Source organism: Electrona antarctica (assembly GCF_951216825.1).
Source record: "Electrona antarctica genome assembly, chromosome: 16".
Classification (NCBI taxonomy): domain Eukaryota; kingdom Metazoa; phylum Chordata; class Actinopteri; order Myctophiformes; family Myctophidae; genus Electrona; species Electrona antarctica.
The window spans coordinates 7,476,997-7,500,025 of record NC_136797.1 but is presented as its reverse complement, the minus strand read 5'-3'; the positions used below and the strand labels follow the sequence as shown (position 1 = coordinate 7,500,025).

Below are 23,029 nucleotides of genomic sequence, written 5' to 3'. Positions count from 1 at the left end.
AAATAGTATCAGAAATGAATTCCACATACCTGAATTAGTCAGGATGGAGGTATTACATGTGCAAATACACCCAGAAACAAAAAAGTTGTATTTTCATCATAGCCGATGGCGGCCATATTTGATGTGGCCATTGCGCCATTCGTGGCACTATGGCGGACGAGCACCTCGTTGATTTTTCATGTCTAGGGACCCATTGACTCAGTTCAAGTGAGAAATTCCCCCAACACCAAATTGCGAGAAGGTCTACAGGCAGGTACAGGACTAATGTATGGATAAAATGTGTACGAGTAATGTACAGAAATGCGTTTTGCCTAAATCGGCCTCATGGTGGCGCTATAACAGGTCGTTGAGGAATATTTGGGGCAGAGGTTCGTCGTTGGCATCCAGGGAGTGTGTGTGCAAAGTTTGGCACGGATCGGGCCAACGGTGCCAGAGATTAGCTGATAACGGACGGACGGAAGGAAGGAAGGAAGGAAGGAAGGAAGGAAGGACGGACACACACACACACACACACACACACACACACACACGGACGGAGTGCAAAACATACTCTTTCCCCATGCCTTCGGCCTGGTGGAGACAATTAACACTCCATCTTTTACTTTCTCTAATAACAACCTAAAACATGAACCTTGGTTGAAAAAAACTAAAGTTGTCATTTAAGTACATTTTGGTGCCATACCAATACATTTTAAATTGCGGACTTTTACTTGTTGTAACGGAGTAGGCCTGTGAAAGGCCTGTGAAAATACTTTTGAAATAGATTTTTATCTGTGGCCTACCAGCCTAGTATTGTCACTGTGTATAACTGATGACATTTTGAATTCTGCAATGTACCGTTATTACCACAACGTGGCAGCAAAGCCTACTTTTTGATTCAATATTGCAAATGGGGCTTTAAAATGCCTGTGGCAAAGTCAGTTTTAATTTGTTGGTTAATTGGTCAGTTATTTATTATAAATAAGTGCATTTTATTGTTGGTGATAATAAAATAAACTACACTGGATCATGCGCACGCACGCACACACACACAACATACACACACTTTCTTTCTGACAGAAAACATTACACCGCATTATACTACTTTAAGAATGTTTAACGTGTTTTATCTGTGATTCTGTGCGAATAATGACATTAATAACGAGCATTATAACTGATATTTTCCCTTTTATCATTCAACAGCTTTATTGAACATAGATTCAATTACATTTGTCTTGCTGTGTTTGTCTCTGCTCAGCAGATACAATTTAAGTCATATCAGATCATCGGCATTAGAAAAATATTTAAAAAAACAAAACGTTCCACACAGGGAAAAAAGCCCTTTAAATACAAATATTAAAAAAAGAGTACCGGTATATAAACAGACCCAACTTTTCAAAATAAAATAAAGCACATAACTAATAACCTAAGCATGTGTGACGATCATTGTATGATTGATTGCAGCTGCTATGCGGCACAGTGGCAGATTTATCCTGACTGGCTAGGAAGCTTCTATCATTTTCAAGAGACAGATGTGGAGTAATGCTTCAATTATGCTCCACCGCTAGCTCTGGTCCATAGCCCTAATGCCCTTTGCTGCCGTTGCATTAAGGCAATGTGACTCTTGTCTTCCTGCCCGCATGAAATGCAGACCAGCCTCTCCTCTGTTTGCGAAAATAAAAAGAACGTTTTACCTATACTCACCAATACAAAGGCGGCTTTTGTTATTAGAAAGCTTACTTTCCTTAGTGGACGCACTCTGAGCCCCCCACCACACGTATAACATGTACTTTTTGGCCAGAAAAGGGATTTTTATATTGCCAAGAGAAAACCTCATAGACAAGATTTGGCAATGGCTTCCTGCGAGGGCAAGTCACATAGCCTTAATGCAACGCAGCAAAGGGCATTAGGGCTATCTATGGACCAGAGCTACTCCAACGCATGCCGGAATCGTGCGCTAAAGATTGCCGCTCCACAAGCACCTTATAGATCGGCTATTTTTGGCCGATCTATAAGGTGAGTCGGAGCATAAATTAAGCATTACTCTACAGCTGGTGGCGTTCGACGGAATATGTAGATCGGATATTTTCAGCTCACAGTACCGCCAATACGACCGAGTATAAGTGTAGTCTTATTTTAGCTTTAGTAATCAATATCATCCATGCCGATCTCCAAGTACTGCTGCGTGGGCTCCGACTCGAAGCTATCCACAGGAAACCACGAGTCGTACCAGGAAGTTGTACTCTCGGTCGCAGGTGCCGTCGTGGGCGCCATCGTCGTTGTCGTCGTGGCTTCCGTCGTCGTGGTGGAGGACTGTCGTGCTTTCTGAAGACGTAGCCGGCGCAGGCGCATCTGCCGAAGCCTCCTGAGGCGCTCAGCGTTGTGCGATTGCGAGTTAACCGCCGTCCCGTCTTCCTCGCCTCCTTCGGTCCGTCTCGCCGCGCCACGGCCACCACCGGCACCTCTGGCGCTCGTTGTCGTTGTTGTTGTTGTCGTCGTTGTTGTTGTTGTTGTTGTAGTGGCGGTCGCTTTGGGGACGAGTCGGATGGGTCTCTTTCCGTGGAGCGCCATGATCTCCTTGATGCGGTCCCAGTTGGACTTGGCCAGGTGGAAGCCGCACTTGGTGGCTCCGCTGTCGTAGCCCACCATGCACAGCCTGGTCTGAGGGGTGTGGCCGTCGGCCTTGGCCGTCACCCGGTACTCCCCGGGGTTCAGCAGGCGCCAGTAGTCACCGCCGGCAGCTGAATGAACACACGAAGAAGGGCACAGATGCAGAAATGTATAGGGTGCGTTCCAGACAGCTGAATGAACACATGAAGAAGGGCACAGATGCAGAAATGTATAGGGTGCGTTCCAGACAGCTGAATGAACACATGAAGAAGGGCACAGATGCAGAAATGTATAGGGTGCGTTCCAGACAGCTGAATGAACACATGAAGGGCACAGATGCAGAAATGTATAGGGTGCGTTCCAGCTGAATGAACACATGAAGAAGGGCACAGATGCAGAAATGTATAGGGTGCGTTCCAGACAGCTGAATGAACACATGAAGAAGGGCACAGATGCAGAAATGTATAGGGTGCGTTCCAGACAGCTGAATGAACACACGAAGAAGATGCACAGATGCAGAAATGTATAGGGTGCGTTCCAGACAGCTGAATGAACACACGAAGAAGGGCACAGATGCAGAAATGTATAGGGTGCGTTCCAGACAGCTGAATGAACACATGAAGGACACAGATGCAGAAATGTATAGGGTGAAATGTATAGGGTGAAATGTATAGGGTGCGTTCCAGACAGCTGAATGAACACATGAAGAAGGGCACAGATGCAGAAATGTATAGGGTGAAATGTATAGGGTGAAATGTATAGGGTGAAATGTATAGGGTGCGTTCCAGACAGTGGTGTTTTCGTCGACTATGACGAAAGATGTTCGTCGACTACCTTTTTTCACTGGCGAAAACTGAATAAAAAACTAAATGAAAATGAAGCTATGATGACTAAAAACTAAGAATAAATATATTGACAATTTCGTCAACAGATAAAAACTAGAGTAAAATGTTAGGGAGGGACTAGTGGACAAGAGATCCAGTATAAGTCATTTTACACTTGGTTGCATGCTGAAAATAGCTGATCTACAAGCTCACAACGCGTCGCGCTGTGACGCGCTGTGAGCTTGTAGATCGGCTATTTTCAGCATGTGTAAAAACAGACATTACGATGGCCTCAAGGCCTGCCAAAATGCATTTTAGTCTACTAAATCAACTGTAGATTTAATCGACTAAAATCTTATGATATTTAGTCAACTAAAACTAGAGTAACACCAAGACATTCCGGGTGACTCAAATATGACTAAAACTAAATTAAGTTTTTATTCCAAAGACTATATGACTAAACTAGAAATAGAAATTTGCTGCCAAAAACAACACTAGTGCGTTCAGAATTCAGATATAGCGCACTGAGACTCGTGGCCATGTAAACTGCCTCTATATTTACATTTCGAATTTAGTTAAAGGAGCATTCAGTAATTTGGGTGATTTGGAAAAAAACCCGGTGCACATGCACACGCTCTACAGTGGGGGAAGTACAACAGACCAACAGCACGTGCACCAATGCCCGCCCCACTCGATCATGATTGGAGGAAGGCCCCTCTCATCCTGATTGGATGAAGGCTTTGCCACCCAAAGCCCAAACCGAAACTAGGGTTTTTTGACCCCAGGGGCTCACTGGGGACAGGGAGGAACTCCTTATATGGTAAGCACACTTTATAGTAGGGAGGATTATCCAAAAAATAAGAAAAAATAAGTGATATTTGAATTAAGTGAAATCACTGAATATACCTTTAAATGGAAAAAATGAATGAGTTTATAGCAACGCTGTCAATTTCAACTTCAACTGTATCGTCGCATCACGATTTTACAGGTCAAGAGTGGGTGAAATGATGTCTGTACAGTACATGCTCACTATCGCAGGGGTTCTCAACGTTTTTGGCCGGGGACCCCCGGAAATGCTTTGGCAATGTCTCGGGACCCCCGCCCTGCTACAATAACCTTAAACCATTTTGGGCGGGAACCCCTTTTGGTGTTTTAAGCATTGTTATAATTTAGCTATTGAAAAATAGCAGATCTACAAGCTCATAGCGCGCCACCGAGTGGCGCGCTATGAGCTTGTAGGTCTGCTATTTTTGAAAAATCGTGAAAATAAAATTTTAAAAAAAATCTTTTTTTTTTCTTTTTTTTTGAAAATAATTTGGGGACCCCCTAAAATAATTTGGCGACCCCCCGAGGGGTCGCGACCCACGGGTTGAGAACCCCTGCACTATTGTAATTTCAAGAAACTACTTATAATGGCTAACTGATAAGAATAGAGATGGAAACAAGGGATACCATTGACTGTGTTTACATGCATGGACCCAACCTAATATTGCTTACACATCAAATATTCCAATTCGGTCTGATCAGAAGGAATTTTTGTTTAAACCAATTTTGATGTTTAGATAAAGAGGAAATTGTCAGCAAGTAAACAGTTAGTCCCATTGTTTCCATCTGGTTGGTTTGCATCTGGTTGGAAAATTGACAGAAAACCAAAAATAAACCAGGCAGAAGCACTTTGTGCCAAATGTCAAAACAAGTAATATTCAGATTAAATGTTTTGAGGCATGTGTAAAACTAAAGGAGACATGTATTAACATGTATTTAGTTAAGAATAAGAACCTCTGATCGGAATGATTTCATTCTGTATGAAGCAATATTGTCCATGATGTGATGCTAACACACTCGGTGTCAGATGAAAAAGAAGGCCCAACTTGATGTGATGTGTTGTGTTATGGTTCTGGAGCACATACCAGTTGATGTGATGTATTGTGTTATGGTTATGGAGCACATACCAGTTGATGTGATGTATTGTGTTATGGTTATGGAGCACATACCAGTTGATGTGATGTATTGTGTTATGGTTATGGAGCACATACCAGTCTTGACGTCATGTTTGATCCCCTCCACTGACACGGTGGCGTTTGCTATTGGATTCCCCTCCATGTCTTTCACTGTACCCTTTATCCCACGATGCACCTGGGCAAAGGACACAACACTTCAGGCTTCGTACACACATAAAGAACAACTGTGCTGTGCTCTGCCTGTGTTTCATGGCCGCTTTTCCAATGGAAGTCACTGTTTGATTGCCCCCCTCCCCCGATCACACACAACTGTTTGGTCAAACCACGTGACTTCCATTGGAAAAGCATTGAGGCGGCCATGAAACACAGACAGCACAGAGCATGTTCGTCTGATATGTGTGTGTACGAAGCCTCAGAGATCACACAGCAAGCAGAATAAAGCCTAGTACACAGTATATGGTTATATTTTCTGTTTTCGCTCTACATTAGATATCTTCGCTGAAAATAGCTGATCGACAAGCTTGTTGATCGACTATTTCTATACATACGTATAAGTTTCAAGTGGTTAAGACAAAATACATGCAGCATTTTGTGTCATATCAAGAAGCCCCAAACTAGGGTTGACCCGATCGGATCGGGTGATCGGAAATCGGGGCCAATCGTGTCATTTTCAAATGATCGGAATCGGATCGGGAGCCAAAAAACGTGATCGGGAGAATCCCTAGTATCAACATTATATCCATATCATGATATTAGACTGGTTATTGTCTGTGATAGTGTACTATAGTGTACCATACAAGAAGTGTTTTTAAAATATAATCAAATGCTTTTGTAGAAATGTTTTCAAGATTCTTTTAAAAATACTAGCACATCTACAAGCTCACACTGGGGCACATTGCAACGCACTGTGAGCTTGTACATCTGTAATTCCCAAATAGCCAATGTACATAGGCTTCTGGGGACCCCCTTGGAACCCCCTCAACTCAAGGATCCTGGACCCCACTTTGAGAACCGCTGGTTCTAATGTTAGCAGCACATAAATTATTGTATTGCTAAGTATGAACATATGTATGAACATGTTCGTACCTACGGATTTACATGCACCAAATATGAAACTAGCCGAAAATCTACTTTTAACATTGGCCCGGTTGCTAGGCAACGCCTTCGTCACCCCCAGCACCAGGAGTTTTGCGCACGGCCCCCATAGAGCTCCAGTCAAAGTATGCCTCGTATCTCTGAAACTACGAGTGCTGTCCGTGGTGTTGATCATCCATCCGAGGTTTGGCTGTGATCCTTACAATGGCGGTCTCCATGCCGGGAAATCGGAAATGAAACTGCCAAAATATGGGATGGGGTATATGCCGTGGCAGGGTTTAACTACCTTCTGCGGCCACCGACTGTGATTCTTAATCTTACCTGCTCTATGAAGGCTAGCAGAGACTCCCGGTTGTTTTCCCACTCCAGAGGCAGCTCACTCTCATGAGGGAACTTGTCACAACCCACGAAGATGGACAGCTCGAAGCAGTTGGTGTGCAGGTAGCTGAAGTCATTCATACCTGGAGTGGATCATGATGATGATCACGTTTAGAGATAAGCATAGAGGAGGGTTTTGGTTAGGAATGCACATCGGTTCATCTTATCTGAGCAATATCATCCATGTTTGTGTTTGCACAAACACTCAAAGCTGGCCATTCATTGTCAATGGCATTAAATGTTTGTGTTTGCACAGACACTCAAAGCTAGCGCCCCTCAAATATTTGTTGAGGTGGCCTTGGCTGGCTTAGCGGTCCAGGCACCTTGGCTGGTAATTCAGTGTGACAGTGTGTTGTGGGTTCGAGTCCTGATCCCGAAAATAGCAGATCTACATAGCTTGTAGGTCTGCTATTTTTGAAAAATCGTGAAAATGCGGCACAAATCTTTTTCGACCTCAGGCCTAAATGGGTTAAAAAAATTGTTGAGGGAACCAATTGGCATAACGACTAAAATTAGGGAGGAAAAAGGTGTAAAAAAGCAAAAAAACAAACTAACAAACAAAGAAAAACAAAGCCCATGTACTCACTTCCCACCACAGGTTTCCAGCCGGCTCTGTTGATGATGCCCTGCCCCCCGGTGACGTCGTCGGTTTGGCAGGACGTGCGGTAGGTCTCGGTCATGGTCAGGTGGCTGTGGGCGTAGGACATGGCCAGCCAGCGGAACATGGTGTCGTCGGCCGTCTCCCTCAGCGCCCCCTCGCTCTGGCGCTGGATCCTCGCCCACGTCTCCTCGTTCAGGTGCTCCACGCCGTGGCGACCGCCGTGGCGCACGTCCACCACCTTGGGACAACGTTCACGGGACGATGTGTGAGGCAGTGGTTTTCAACGCTTTTTGAGTGGTGCAACCACACTCCTATAGACAGCTATGTGTGTGGCTGTGTCCCTGGGTGTGTCCCTGGGTGTGTCCCTGGGTGTGTCCCTGGCTGTGTCCGAGCACGAAAATAGCGTTATAGGCGCGTTTGGTGCCTAACACACAGACACAGGCGTACACAGGTCAGGGAGGAGGGCTTGTACAGTACAGTACAGTACAGTACAGTACAGTACAGTACAGTACAGTACAGTACAGTACAGTACAGTACAGTACAGTACAGTACAGTACAGTACAGTACAGCACCACTCACTTCAGACGGGTCTGATTTTTCATGTCATGGGTCCATTATTTAACGTTGATCAAAATAGCAATTATTCTACATTCTCTAGTCGTGTAGACTTCTCGTAAATTAAGTAATGCAGATGTTTAACAGTAATTGAACTCTTGAGAGGGTAACATGAAACCAAATGGACCTGTATGGGTCCATTTGGTTTCATGTTACACATGTTACACCACTCAAGGACCACTAGTTGAGAACCACTGATATAATGAATGCAAGTTAATAAGTTACATCCTTTATTATAACCACCCAGAGATGGTTACAAATCAGCTAAAATAGTCGAAGATGCAGTGAAAATAGCACATCTCTAAGCTCACAGCACATGAATGTGTGTGAGCTAAATCACACTTGTGTAAAGTGAGGGGCGCCTCACGCCTATAACCAAACATTGTCCTCTAAACAGACAATAAAATTCCATAGACTTGGCTGCCATATGAAGTAATTTCCGAGCCAGACGTTGGGAGGAGCTAGCACCACTCAAAAAGGAGAGGGCCAAAGATAGACCCCTGGGGGATCCCCCGGTCAATGAAGTGTACTGTATATATACAGGAGTATAAGTGGTCCAGTTGAATGAAAACCCATCTCTTCAATTTACTTTGAACCCATTTAGACCTGAGGACGATTCTACAAACGTCTTCTAAATCCTGAGAGTTTTCTGAAAAACCCTATGTCGTTCTCAAACATTTTCATGTCAAGGACCCCCAAAACAATATATGTATAATTGGCTGCCGACCCCCATGTGAAAATATGTTGTTCCAGGGACCCCCCCAGAAGCAAAGATTTGAGTTGAAAATGTTTGTTGTGAAAGAATATATATTCAAAGATTTGCGCCACATTTTCACGATTTAAAAAAAATAGCAGACCTACAAGCTCGTAGCGCGGCACTCGGTGCCATGCTATGAGCTTGTAGATTTGCTATTTTTCAATAGATAGAGTATAACATAATGCTTAAAACACCAACAGGGGTTCCCGCCCAGAATGTGTTGGTTTATTGCTCTTTTTTTTTTACAATGTATTGTCTTCATTGTATTGTACTGTGCACTGTGAAACAGACTTACGGATTTGGGTGGTCTCAGCATATCAAAGGGGTACGCCACCAGCTTCTCTCCTCCTTGCAGATTAGCCCCCAGAACAAACGGGGTGCGCTCCATCCAGGAGATGATGGCTTTGGTTTCAGTGGCAACCTGGTATATATACCACAGAAGAGTCATAGTAAGAGAAACCTATGAAAATCTGGGAACTAAATCGTTACCAAGACATTTCTTCACCAATGAGTTTCTAAAAGGTGTCTAATAACATGTACTAAAAGTTTGAAATTCAACTCCCGTGGGAAATTTGAGTTATTAGCATAATATGTGACCATACCATTAACATCCTATATAAATTTCATCATTCTTTAAAGGAGCATTCAGTGATTTGGGTGATGTGGAAAAGAACCCGGTCCGCCCCGGTAACAAGATGTGCATATGCACACAACCTACAGTGGGGGAAGTACAACAGACCAACAGCACATGCACCAAGGCCCGCCCCACTCGATCATGATTGGAGGAAGGCCCCTCTCATCCTGATTGGATGAAGGCTTTGCCACCCAAAGCCCAAACCGAAACTAGGGTTTTTTGACCCCAGGGGCTCACTGGGGACAGGAACTCCTTATATGGTCAGCACACTTTATAGTAGGGAGGATTATCCAAAAAATAAGAAAAAATAAGTGATATTTGAATTAAGTGAAATCACTGAATATACCTTTAAGTAGCATGTGACATATGAAACTAGGGGGGTTTTCATGATTCTGAATCCATTCCAAGCATTAGTTTTGCACAAAAATCACTCCTTGGGAGGAATACCGTCACGAGCTGGAATTGAAATGATGATAGAGATTTATTCCATAAATCAGTGCTATTGAACACCCTTTACGCCTGTGTGTTGTTTCGAAAATATTGAACCAATGGAAAGTAGTAAAAACCATGCATTGGACAAAACCTCTTAACTCCATTGGACCCTCAAACGGTCTGCTAAAAGCAGCTAACTCCACCACCTCTCTCCTTCTCATGCAACTAATTGACAATATCTAATGTCACAACACCAACTTTGATGAGGCAGTATTGCATCGTTTTTAAAAAAAATGGTTTTATTCATTTACTTTAAAATGTATATTTTTAATTTCCTTAATTAAAAATGTATATTTTTCATGTCTTGAAAAATGAACATTTTGGAGTTATGAGGTTTCCTCCCGACAGCAGAGGTATATATATATATCTTTTTACCCTGAAAAGTACGTTTCGGACAAAGAAGGACATGGTTTCCACCCGACAGCAAATATAGGAGAACATAAACTCACAGAGCCGTTGAGGAAGTTTTCCGGCAGGGGGATGTGATGGTTGGGCACGACGCGAGGCACCCAGCCTCGGTCCTCCGCCCCCCACAGGACGCTGTTGAGGTCAGGGAAGTTCTCGAAGATGTCGTACCCTTCCTCGGTCCAGTGGCCAAGGGCCCAGTTGCCCATCTCAGAACCCTGGGGGCCACAGTAAGCACATGTTATAAGGCTCACATCTTCGAGCCCTGGGGGCCAGTAAGCACATGTTATAGCCCATATCAGAGCCCTGGGGGCCACAGTAAGCACATGTTATAGCCCATATCAGAGCCCTGGGGGCCAGTAAGCACATGTTATAGCCCATATCAGAGCACTGGGGGCCAGTAAGCACATGTTATAGCCCATATCAGAGCCCTGGGGGCCAGTAAGCACATGTTATAGCCCATATCAGAGCCCTGGGGGCCACAGTAAGCACATGTTATAGCCCATATCAGAGCCCTGGGGGCCACAGTAAGAACATGTTATAGCCCATATCAGAGCCCTGGGGGCCACAGTCAGCACATGTTATAGCCCATATCAGAGCCCTGGGGGCCAGTAAGAACATGTTATAGCCCATATCAGAGCCCTGGGGGCCACAGTAAGCACATGTTATAGCCCATATCAGAGCCCTGGGGGCCACAGTAAGCACATGTTATAGCCCATATCAGAGCCCTGGGGGCCACAGTAAGCACATGTTATAGCCCATATCAGAGCCCTGGGGGCCAGTAAGCACATGTTATAGCCCATATCAGAGCCCTGGGGGCCACAGTAAGCACATGTTATAGCCCATATCAGAGCCCTGGGGGCCAGTGAGCACATGTTATAGCCCATATCAGAGCCCTGGGGGCCAGTAAGCACATGTTATAGCCCATATCAGAGCCCTGGGGGCCACAGTAAGCACATGTTATAGCCCATATCAGAGCCCTGGGGGCCACAGTAAGCACATGTTATAGCCCATATCAGAGCCCTGGGGGCCAGTAAGCACATGTTATAGCCCATATCAGAGCCCTGGGGGCCACAGTAAGCACATGTTATAGCCCATATCAGAGCCCTGGGGGCCAGTGAGCACATGTTATAGCCCATATCAGAGCCCTGGGGGCCAGTAAGCACATGTTATAGCCCATATCAGAGCCCTGGGGGCCAGTAAGCACATGTTATAGCCCATATCAGAGCCCTGGGGGCCACAGTCAGCACATGTTATAGCCCATATCAGAGCCCTGGGGGCCAGTAAGAACATGTTATAGCCCATATCAGAGCCCTGGGGGCCACAGTAAGAACATGTTATAGCCCATATCAGAGCCCTGGGGGCCACAGTCAGCACATGTTATAGCCCATATCAGAGCCCTGGGGGCCAGTAAGAACATGTTATAGCCCATATCAGAGCCCTGGGGGCCACAGTAAGCACATGTTATAGGGCAGTGGTTCCCAAACCTGTACCCCGCCCAAATTGACACTAATTATCCCGTGGACCCCCCATTTGAAAAGACATGCCAGGGACCCCCCATAAGAGAAGATTTTGACGGCTCCAGCAGTGATTCTCAACCAGTTTAATTTCAAGGACCCCCCAGTTTGACATGCATTAGGCTACGGACCCCCATTTAATGGCATTTCTATCTCTGGGACCCCCAATTTATATTGTAAAATCAATGTTAATCTAACTGAGTGTATAAATGGAACCATATGGTATAACATGTGCTTACTGTGGCCCCCAGGGCTCTGATATGGGCTATAACATGTGCTTACTGGCCCCCAGGGCTCTGATATGGGCTATAACATGTCCTTACTGTGGCCCCCATGGCTCTGACATGGGCTATAACATGTGCTTACTGTGGCCCCCAGGGCTCTGATATGGGCTATAACATGTGCTTACTGTGGCCCCCAGGGCTCTGATATGGGCTATAACATGTGCTTACTGTGGCCCCCAGGGCTCTGATATGGGCTATAACATGTTCTTACTGGCCCCCAGGGCTCTGATATGGGCTATAACATGTGCTTACTGTGGCCCCCAGGGCTCTGATATGGGCTATAACATGTGCTTACTGTGGCCCCCAGGGCTCTGATATGGGCTATAACATGTGCTTACTGGCCCCCAGGGCTCTGATATGGGCTATGACATGTGCTTACTGTGGCCCCCAGGGCTCTGATATGGGCTATAACATGTGCTTACTGTGGCCCCCAGGGCTCTGATATGGGCTATAACATGTGCTTACTGGCCCCCAGGGCTCTGATATGGGCTATAACATGTGCTTACTGGCCCCCAGGGCTCTGATATGGGCTATAACATGTGCTTACTGTGGCCCCCATGGCTCGAAGATGTGAGCCTTATAACATGTGCTTACTGTGGCCCCCAGGGCTCGAAGATGTGAGCCTTATAACATGTGCTTACTGTGGCCCCCAGGGCTCTGAGGTGTGAGCCCTATAACATGTGCTTACTGTGGCCCCCAGGGCTCTGATATGGGCTATAACATGTGCTTACTGGCCCCCAGGGCTCTGATATGGGCTATAACATGTTCTTACTGTGGCCCCCAGGGCTCTGAGATGGGCTATAACATGTGCTTACTGTGGCCCCCATGGCTCTGATATGGGCTATAACATGTGCTTACTGACCCCCAGGGCTCTGATATGGGCTATAACATGTGCTTACTGTGGCCCCCATGGCTCGAAGATGTGAGCCTTATAACATGTGCTTACTGTGGCCCCCAGGGCTCTGAGGTGTGAGCCTTATAACATGTGCTTACTGTGGCCCCCAGGGCTCTGAGGTGTGAGCCCTATAACATGTGCTTACTGTGGCCCCCAGGGTTCTGAGATGGGCAACTGGGCCCTTGGCCACTGGACCGAGGAAGGGTACGACATCTTCGAGAACTTCCCTGACCTCAACAGCGTCCTGTGGGGGGCAGAGGACCGAGGCTGGGTGCCTCGCGTCGTGCCCAACCATCACATCCCCCTGCCGGAAAACTTCCTCAATGGCTCCGTGAGTTTATGTTCTTATATATTTTCTGTCGAGTGGAAACCATGTCCTTCTTTGTCCGAAACGTACTTTTCAGGGTAAAAAAATTAATATATATACCTCTGCTGTCGGGAGGAAACCTCATAACTCCAAAATGTTTTCAAGACTCTTTAATTAAGGAAATATAAATTTTAAAAGTAAATTAATAAAACCCTTTTTTTAAACGATGCAATACTGCCTCATCAAAGTTGGTGTTGTGACTTTAGATATTGTCAATTACTTGCGAGAGTGGAGTTAGCTGCTTTAGCAGACAGTTTGAGGGTCCAATGGAGTTAAGAGGTTTTGTCCAATGCATGTTTTTTACTACTTTCCATTGGTTCAATATTTTCGAAACAACACACAGACGTAAAGGGTGTTCAATAGCACTGATTTATGAAACAACACACAGACGTAAAGGGTGTTCAATAGCACTGATTTATGAAACAACACACAGACGTAAAGGGTGTTCAATAGCACTGATTTATGAAACAACACACAGACGTAAAGGGTGTTCAATAGCACTGATTTATGAAACAACACACAGACGTAAACAGGCCCGTGGGAAGTACTTTACACTCGCAGGGGCTGAGCGTCTAGTAGGGGGTGCGCGCGCGCAGAGGCGTCTGGGAGAAATGCGAGGCCCTGTGCGATATGTTTTGGGGGAACAATGTGCGCGCGCGTCAGCATGCGCGCGATTTCTTTAAATTAATTAATTAATTAATACATACTTCAGTGTATAATTCGACTGCGTTGCGCGGTCGCGCGGCCGATCTACAAGCTCACAACGCGTCGCGCTGCAACGCATTGTGAGCTTGTAGATCTGCTCTAATTCTGCAGCGCAAGCTAGCACGGCACTGCGCAGCGCAAAGGGGGACAACAGGGGGCCCCACGACCGGACGGCCGGGCGTTGCTTAACGGGAGGATGAATAAGTGACGCCGGTTAGGAGGAGGAGGAGGCGACGCACGGCCGTCGGAGGCCCCCCTGAGGGGGGGGCGGCTCCAAACCGACCGCAGCTTAAATAGGTGAAAAATCAACTGCGACGGAACGGGCTGCGATGCGATTCTTGTTTCTTAAAAATAAAAAAAACACTGCCTAGCGCGAGGCCTCGCATGCGCGAGGCCCTGTGCGGCCGCACCACTCGCACTACCCTTAAAGCGGCCCTGCGCGCGCATAGCGCGCGCCGCAAGAATGCGCGTGCACGTGCATCATGCGCGCGCATTTTCGCGCATTTTCAAGCGCAAACGTGGCCTTTACTTTCCCTCTCCACACGCAAGTTATATTCGAGGGGGGGCTGTGCCTGGGGGGAGGGGGTGCTACAGCCCCCCCAGCACCCCTACTTCCCTCAGCCATGGACGTAAAGGGTGTTCAATAGCACTGATTTATGAAACAACACACAGACGTAAAGGGTGTTCAATAGCACTGATTTATGAAACAACACACAGACGTAAAGGGTGTTCAATAGCACTGATTTATGAAACAACACACAGACGTAAAGGGTGTTCAATAGCACTGATTTATGAAACAACACACAGACGTAAAGGGTGTTCAATATCACTGATTTATGAAACAACACACAGACGTAAAGGGTGTTCAATAGCACTGATTTATGAAACAACACACAGACGTAAAGGGTGTTCAATAGCACTGATTTATGGAATAAATCTCTATCATCATTTCAATTCCAGCTCGTGACGGTATTCCTCCCAAGGAGTGATTTTTGTGCAAAACTAACGAATGGATTCAGAATCATGAAAACCCCCCTAGTTTCATATGTCACATGCTACTTAAAGGTATATTCAGTGATTTCACTTAATTCAAATATCACTTATTTTTTCTTATTTTTTGGATAATCCTCCCTACTATAAAGTGTGCTGACCATATAAGGAGTTCCTCCCTGTCCCCAGTGAGCCCCTGGGGTCAAAAAACCCTAGTTTCGGTTCGGGCTTTGGGTGGCAAAGCCTTCATCCAATCAGGATGAGTGGGGCGGGCCTTGGTGCATGTGCTGTTGGTCTGTTGTACTTCCCCCACTGTAGGTTGTGTGCATGTGCACATCTTGTTACCGGGGCGGACCGGATTCTTTTCCAAATCACCCAAATCACTGAATGCTCCTTTAAAGAATGATGAAATTTGCCTTATATAGGATGTTAATGGTATGGTCACATATTATGCTAATAACTCAAATTTCCCACGAGAGTTGAATTTCAAACTTTTAGTACCTTTTAGAAACACATTGGTGAAGAAATGTCTTGGTAACGATTTAGTTCCCAGATTTTCATAGGTTTCTCTTACTATGATTCTTCTGTGGTATATATACCAGGTTGCCACTGAAACCAAAGCCATCATCTCCTGGATGGAGCGCACCCCGTTTGTTCTGGGGGCTAATCTGCAAGGAGGAGAGAAGCTGGTGGCGTACCCCTTTGATATGCTGAGACCACCCAAATCCGTAAGTCTGTTTCACAGTGCACAATACAATGAAGACAATACATTGTAAAAAAAGAGCAATAAACCAACACATTCTGGGCGGGAACCCCTGTTGGTGTTTTAAGCATTATGTTATGCTCTATCTATTGAAAAATAGCAAATCTACAAGCTCATAGCACGGCACCGAGTGCCGCGCTACAAGCTTGTAGGTCTGCTATTTTTTAAAAATCGTGAAAATGTGGCGCAAATCTTTGAATATATATTCTTTCACAACAAACGTTTTCAACTCAAATCTTTGCTTCTGGGGGGGTTCCTGGAACAACATATTTTCAGATGGGGGTCGGCAGCCAATTATACATATATTGTTTTGGGGGTCCTTGACATGAAAATGTTTGAGAACGACATAGGGTTTTTCAGAAAACTGTCAGGATTTAGAAGACGTTTGTAGAATCGTCCTCAGGTCTAAATGGGTTCAAAGTAAATTGAAGAGATGGGTTTTCATTCAACTGGACCACTTATACTCCTGTATATACATACAGTACACCTCATTGACCGGGGGATCCCCCAGGGGTCTATCTTTGGCCCTCTCCTTTTTGAGTGGTGCTAGCTCCTCCCAACGTCTGGCTCGGAAATTACTTCATATGGCAGCCAAGTCTATGGAATTTTATTGTCTGTTTAGAGGACAATGTTTGGTTATAGGCGTGAGGCGCCCCTCACTTTACACAAGTGTGATTTAGCTCACACACATTCATGTGCTGTGAGCTTAGAGATGTGCTATTTTCACTGCATCTTTGACTATTTTAGCTGATTTGTAACCATCTCTGGGTGGTTATAATAAAGGATGTAACTTATTAACTTGCAGTCATTATATCAGTGGTTCTCAAATAGTGGTCCTTGATTGGTGTAACATGTGTAACATGAAACCAAATGGACCCATACAGGTCCATTTGGTTTCATGTTACCCTCTCAAGAGTTCAATTACTGTTAAACATCTGCATTACTTAATTTACGAGAAGTCTACACGACTAGAGAATGTAGAATAATTGCTATTTTGATCAACGTTAAATAATGGACCCATGACATGAAAAATCAGACCCGTCTGAAGTGAGTGGTGCGGTGCTGTACTGTACTGTACTGTACTGTACTGTACTGTACTGTACTGTACTGTACTGTACTGTACTGTACTGTACTGTACTGTACTGTACTGTACTGTACTGTACTGTACTGTACTGTACTGTACTGTACAAGCCCTCCTCCCTGACCTGTGTACGCCTGTGTCTGTGTGTTAGGCACCAAACGCGCCTATAACGCTATTTTCGTGCTCGGACACAGCCAGGGACACACCCAGGGACACACCCAGGGACACACCCAGGGACAGACCCAGGGACACAGCCACACACATAGCTGTCTATAGGAGTGTGGTTGCACCACTCAAAAAGCGTTGAAAACCACTGCCTCACACATGGTCTCATGACGTTGTCCCAAGGTGGTGGACGTGCGCCACGGCGGTCGCCACGGCGTGGAGCACCTGAACGAGGAGACGTGGGCGAGGATCCAGCGCCAGAGCGAGGGAGCGCTGAGGGAGACGGCCGACGACACCATGTTCCGCTGGCTGGCCATGTCCTACGCCCACAGCCACCTGACCATGACCGAGACCTACCGCACGTCCTGCCAAACCGACGACGTCACCGGGGGGCAGGGCATCATCAACAGAGCCGGCTGGAAACCTGTGGTGGGAAGTGAGTACATGGGCTTTGGTTTTGTTTGGTTGTTTTTTTTGTTTAGTTTTTTTGCTTTTTTACCCTTTTTCCTCCCTAATTTAGTCGCCAATTTGTTCCCTCAACAATTTTTTTTAAAGATATTTTTGGGGGCTTTTTTTCCTATATTGATAGATCACAGTAGGGGGGGGGGAAGACACACAGCAAAGTTTGTCGGGATCGGGACTCGAACCCGCGACACACGCTGTGTCCTGGACCGCTACGCCAGCCCACCCCAACAAATTTTTGAGGGACGCTAGCCCCTCCTATGTCCAGCTTTGAGGGTTTGTGTAAACACAAACATTCATGCCATTGACAATGAATGGCCAGATTTGAGTGTTTGTGCAAACACAAACATGGTTTGTGCTCGTGCTCAGATAAGATGAACCGATTAGTGCATTCCTAACCAAAACCCTCCTCTATGCTTGTCTATAAACGTGATCATCATCATGATCCACTCCAGGTATGAATGACTTCAGCTACCTGCACACCAACTGCTTCGAGCTGTCCATCTTCGTGGGTTGTGACAAGTTCCCTCATGAGAGTGAGCTGCCTCTGGAGTGGGAAAACAACCGGGAGTCTCTGCTGGCCTTCATAGAGCAGGTAAGATTAAGAATCACAGTCAGACTACCACTGTTAAAGGTATATTCAGTGATTTGACTTAATTCAAATATCACTTATTTTTTATTTTTTTCTGGATAATTCTCCCTACTATAGAGTGTGCTGACCATATAAGGAGTTCCTCCCTGTCCCCAGTGAGCCCCTGGGGTCAAAAAACCCTAGTTTCAGTTTGGGCTTTGGGTGGCAAAGCCTTCATCCAATCAGGATGAGAGGGGCCTTCCTCCAATCATGATCGAGTGGGGGCGGGCCTTGGTGCACATGCTGTTGGCCTGTTGCACTTCCCCCCACTGTAGAGCGTGCATGTGCACATTTTGTTACCGGGGCGGACTGGGTGGTTTTCCAAATCACCCAAATCACTGAATGCTCCTTTAACATTAGAACCAGTGGTTCTCAAAGTGGGGTCCAGGGTCCTTGAGTTGAGGGGGTTCCAAGGGGGTCCCCGGAAGCCTATTAGAAAATAACAGATTTACAAGCTAACAGTGTGTTGCTATGTGCCCCATTGTGAGCTTGTAGATCTGCTATTTTTAAAAGAATCTGGAAAAAGAATTACAAGAACATTGGATTATATTTTAAAAACACAAATCTTGTATGTTGGGGTGGCTCCCTGGCACAACAACATATTTAGGAGTCCGCTGCCAAATACACATTCATTTTGGGGTCCTTGACATGACAATAAATGTATTTTGTCTTAACCACTTGAAACTTGTATTACAAATAGCCGATCGACAAGTTTGTCGATCGGCTATTTTCAGCGAAGATATTTTATGTAGAGCGAAAACAGAAAATACACCCTGAGGGACTCCGGTCAACCATATCCTGTACTGTGTACTAGGGCTTTATTCTGCTCGCTGTGTGGTCTCTGAAGTGTTGTGTCCTTTAATTGCCCAGGTGCATCGTGGGATAAAGGGTACAGTGAAAGACATGGAGGGGAATCCAATAGCAAACGCCACCGTGTCAGTGGAGGGGATCAAACATGATGTCAAAACTGGTATGTGCTCCAGAACCATAACACAACACATCACATAAACTGGTATGTGCTCCAGAACCATAACACAACACATCACATCAAACTGGTATGTGCTCCATAACCATAACACAATACATCACATAAACTGGTATGTGCTCCATAACCATAACACAACACATCACATCAACTGGTATGTGCTCCATAACCATAACACAATACATCACATCAACTGGTATGTGCTCCATAACCATAACACAATACATCACATCAACTGGTATGTGCTCCATAACCATAACAATACATCACATCAACTGGTATGTGCTCCATAACCATAACACAACACATCACAACAACTGGTATGTGCTCCATAACCATAACACAATACATCACATCAACTGGTATGTGCTCCATAACCATAACACAATACATCACATCAACTGGTATGTGCTCCATAACCATAACACAACACATCACATCAACTGGTATGTGCTCCATAACCATAACACAATACATCACATCAACTGGTATGTGCTCCATAACCATGACACAATACATCACATCAACTGGTATGTGCTCCATAACCATAACACAATACATCACATCAACTGGTATGTGCTCCATAACCATAACACAATACATCACATCAACTGGTATGTGCTCCATAACCATAACACAATACATCACATCAACTGGTATGTGCTCCATAACCATAACACAATACATCAACCATAACACAATACATACAACTGGTATGTGCTCCAGAACCATAACACAATACATCACATCAAGTTGGGCCTTCTTTTTCATCTGACACCGAGTGTGTCAGCATCATGGACAATATTGCTTCATACAGAATGAAATCATTCCGATCAGAGGTTCTTATTCTTAACTAAATACATGTAATCCTCCTTTAGTTGTACACATGCCTCAAAACATTTAATCTGAATATTACTTGTTTTGACATTTGGCACAAAGTGCTTCTGCCTGGTTTATTTTTGGTTTTCTGTCAATTTTCCAACCAGATGGAAACCAACCAGATGGAAACAATGGGACTAACTGTTTACTTGCTGACAATTTCCTCTTTATCTAAACATCAAAATTGGTTTAAACAAAAATTCCTTCTGATCAGACCGAATTGGAATATTTGATGTGTAAGCAATATTAAGTTGGGTCCATGCATGTAAACACAGTCAATGGTATCCCTTGTTTCCATCTCTATTCTTATCAGTTAGCCATTATAAGTAGTTTCTTGAAATTACAATAGTGCAGGGGTTCTCAACCCGTGGGTCGCGACCCCTCGGGGGGTCGCCAAATTATTTTAGGGGGTACCCAAATTATTACTTTATAGTAGGGAGGATTATCCAGAAAAAAAGAAAAAATAAGTGATATTTGAATTAAGTCAAATCACTGAATATACCTTTAAAGGTATATTCAGTGATTTCACTTAATTCAAATATCACTTATTTTTTCTTATTTTTTGGATAATCCTCCCTACTATAAAGTGTGCTGACCATATAAGGAGTACCTCCCTGTCCCCAGTGAGCCCCTGGGGTCAAAAAACCCTAGTTTCGGTTTGGGCTTTGGGTGGCAAAGCCTTCATCCAATCAGGATGAGAGGGGCCTTCCTCCAATCATGATCGAGTGGGGCGGGCATTGGTGCACGTGCTGTTGGTCTGTTGTACTTCCCCCACTGTAGAGCGTGTGCATGTGCACCGGGTTTTTTTCCAAATCACCCAAATTACTGAATGCTCCTTTAACTAAATTCGAAATGTAAACATAGAGGCAGTTTACATGGCCACGAGTCTTCCTTCTGAACGACTTCTTAAAGAGCTTGTCGATCGCCAATGTATTTACTATTTAATTGAAGATGAGCCCAATAACGATCCATGCTAATTGACCTCTTTAACGTGTTAATGGGTTACATTATGGGTGCGTTCGGAATATATGCGCACCGGGAGTGCACTCACATATTAGTTTGTATTGCGCTCAGTGCGCTATATCTGAATTCTGAACGCACTAGTGTTGTTTTTGGCAGCCAATTTCTATTTTTAGTTTAGTCATATAGCCTTTGGAATAAAACTTCATTTAGTTTTAGTCATATTTTAGTCACCCGGAATGTCTTGGTGTTACTCTAGTTTTAGTCGACTAAATCTACAGTTGATTTAGTCGACTAAAATGCATTTTGGCAGGCCTTGAGGCCATCGTAATGTCTGTTTTTACACATGCTGAAAATAACCGATCTACAAGCTCACAGCGCGTCGCAGCGCTGTGAGCTATTTTCAGCATGCAACCAAGTGTAAAATGACTTATACTGGATCTCTTGTCCACTAGTCCCTCCCTAACATTTTACTCTAGTTTTTATCTGTTGACGAAATTGTCAACATATTTATTCTTAGTTTTTAGTCATCATAGCTTCATTTTCATTTCGTTTTTTATTCAGTTTTCGCCAGTGAAAAAAGGTAGTCGACGAACATCTTTCGTCATAGTTTTAGTCGACAAAACGTACAACACTGGAACGCACCCTATACATTTCTGCATCTGTGCCCTTCTTCATGTGTTCATTCAGCTGTCTGGAACGCACCCTATACATTTCACCCTATACATTTCTGCATCTGTGCCCTTCTTCATGTGTTCATTCAGCTGTCTGGAACGCACCCTATACATTTCTGCATCTGTGCCCTTCTTCGTGTGTTCATTCAGCTGTCTGGAACGCACACTATACATTTCTGTCTGGAACGCACCCTATACATTTCTGCATCTGTGCCCTTCTTCGTGTGTTCATTCAGCTGCCGGCGGTGACTACTGGCGCCTGCTGAACCCCGGGGAGTACCGGGTGACGGCCAAGGCCGACGGCCACACCCCTCAGACCAGGCTGTGCATGGTGGGCTACGACAGCGGAGCCACCAAGTGCGGCTTCCACCTGGCCAAGTCCAACTGGGACCGCATCAAGGAGATCATGGCGCTCCACGGAAAGAGACCCATCCGACTCGTCCCCAAAGCGACCGCCACTACAACAACAACAACAACAACAACGACAACGACAACGAGCGCCAGAGGTGCCGGTGGTGGCCGTGGCGCGGCGAGACGGACCGAAGGAGGCGAGGAAGACGGGACGGCGGTTAACTCGCAATCGCACAACACAGAGCGCCTCAGGAGGCTCCGACAGATGCGCCTGCGCCGGCTACGTCTTCAGAAAGCACGACAGTCCTCCACCACGACGACGGAAGCCACGACGACGATGGTGCCCACGACAGCACCTGCGACCGAGACTACAACTTCCTGGTACGACTCGTGGTTTCCTGTGGATAGCTTCGAGTCGGAGCCCACGCAGCAGTACTTGGAGATCGGCATGGATGATATTGATTACTAAAGCTAAATAAATCTACACTTGTACTCGGTCGTATTGGCGGTGCCGTGAGCTGAAAATAGCCGATCTACATACTATGTCCAACGCCAGCAGCTTGTAGACTCACCTTATAGATCGGCCAAAAATAGCCGATCTATAAGGTGCTTGTGGAGCGGCAATCTTTAGCGCACGATTCCGGCATGCGTTGGAGTAGCTCTGGTCCATAGATAGCCCTAATGCCCTTTGCTGCGTTGCATTAAGGCTATGTGACTTGCCCTCGCAGGAAGCCATTGCCAAATCTTGTCTATGAGTTTTCTCTTGGCAACATCACTAGAGGGTTGCAGTGGAGTAACTAAAAGTATTTTTCTTCCGGTGAAAAAAAGAAATCCCTTTTCTGGCCAAAAAGTACATTTTATACGTGGTGGGGGGCTCAGAGTGCGTCCACTAAGGAAAGTAAGCTTTCTAATAACACAAGCCGCCTTTGTATTGGTGAGTATAGGTAAAACGTTCTTTTTATTTTCGCA

The 23,029-nt window shown here is 45.3% G+C and overlaps 2 protein-coding genes across 2 annotated transcripts; one reads left to right on the top strand and one right to left on the bottom strand.

Annotated features, from left to right (window-relative positions):
• Window positions 1–1,159: 1,159 nt before the first annotated feature.
• Window positions 1,160–12,711, bottom strand: LOC306940312 (adipocyte enhancer-binding protein 1-like; the record flags this gene model as incomplete). The annotated part of the gene is made up of 7 exons (XM_079525333.1): window positions 1,160–2,720; window positions 5,450–5,549; window positions 6,791–6,930; window positions 7,434–7,686; window positions 9,116–9,241; window positions 10,396–10,569; window positions 12,700–12,711. 7 exons carry the CDS (start codon window positions 12,709–12,711, stop codon window positions 2,122–2,124), a joined length of 1,404 nt encoding a protein of 467 aa, XP_079381459.1. The 3' UTR covers window positions 1,160–2,121.
• Window positions 12,710–22,602, top strand: LOC306940311 (adipocyte enhancer-binding protein 1-like; the record flags this gene model as incomplete). The annotated part of the gene is made up of 7 exons (XM_079525332.1): window positions 12,710–12,769; window positions 13,205–13,378; window positions 15,712–15,837; window positions 17,302–17,554; window positions 18,036–18,175; window positions 19,082–19,181; window positions 21,946–22,602. The coding sequence occupies 7 exons, from the start codon at window positions 12,710–12,712 to the stop codon at window positions 22,527–22,529; spliced, it is 1,437 nt and encodes a 478-aa protein (XP_079381458.1). The 3' UTR covers window positions 22,530–22,602.
• Window positions 22,603–23,029: the final 427 nt, after the last annotated feature.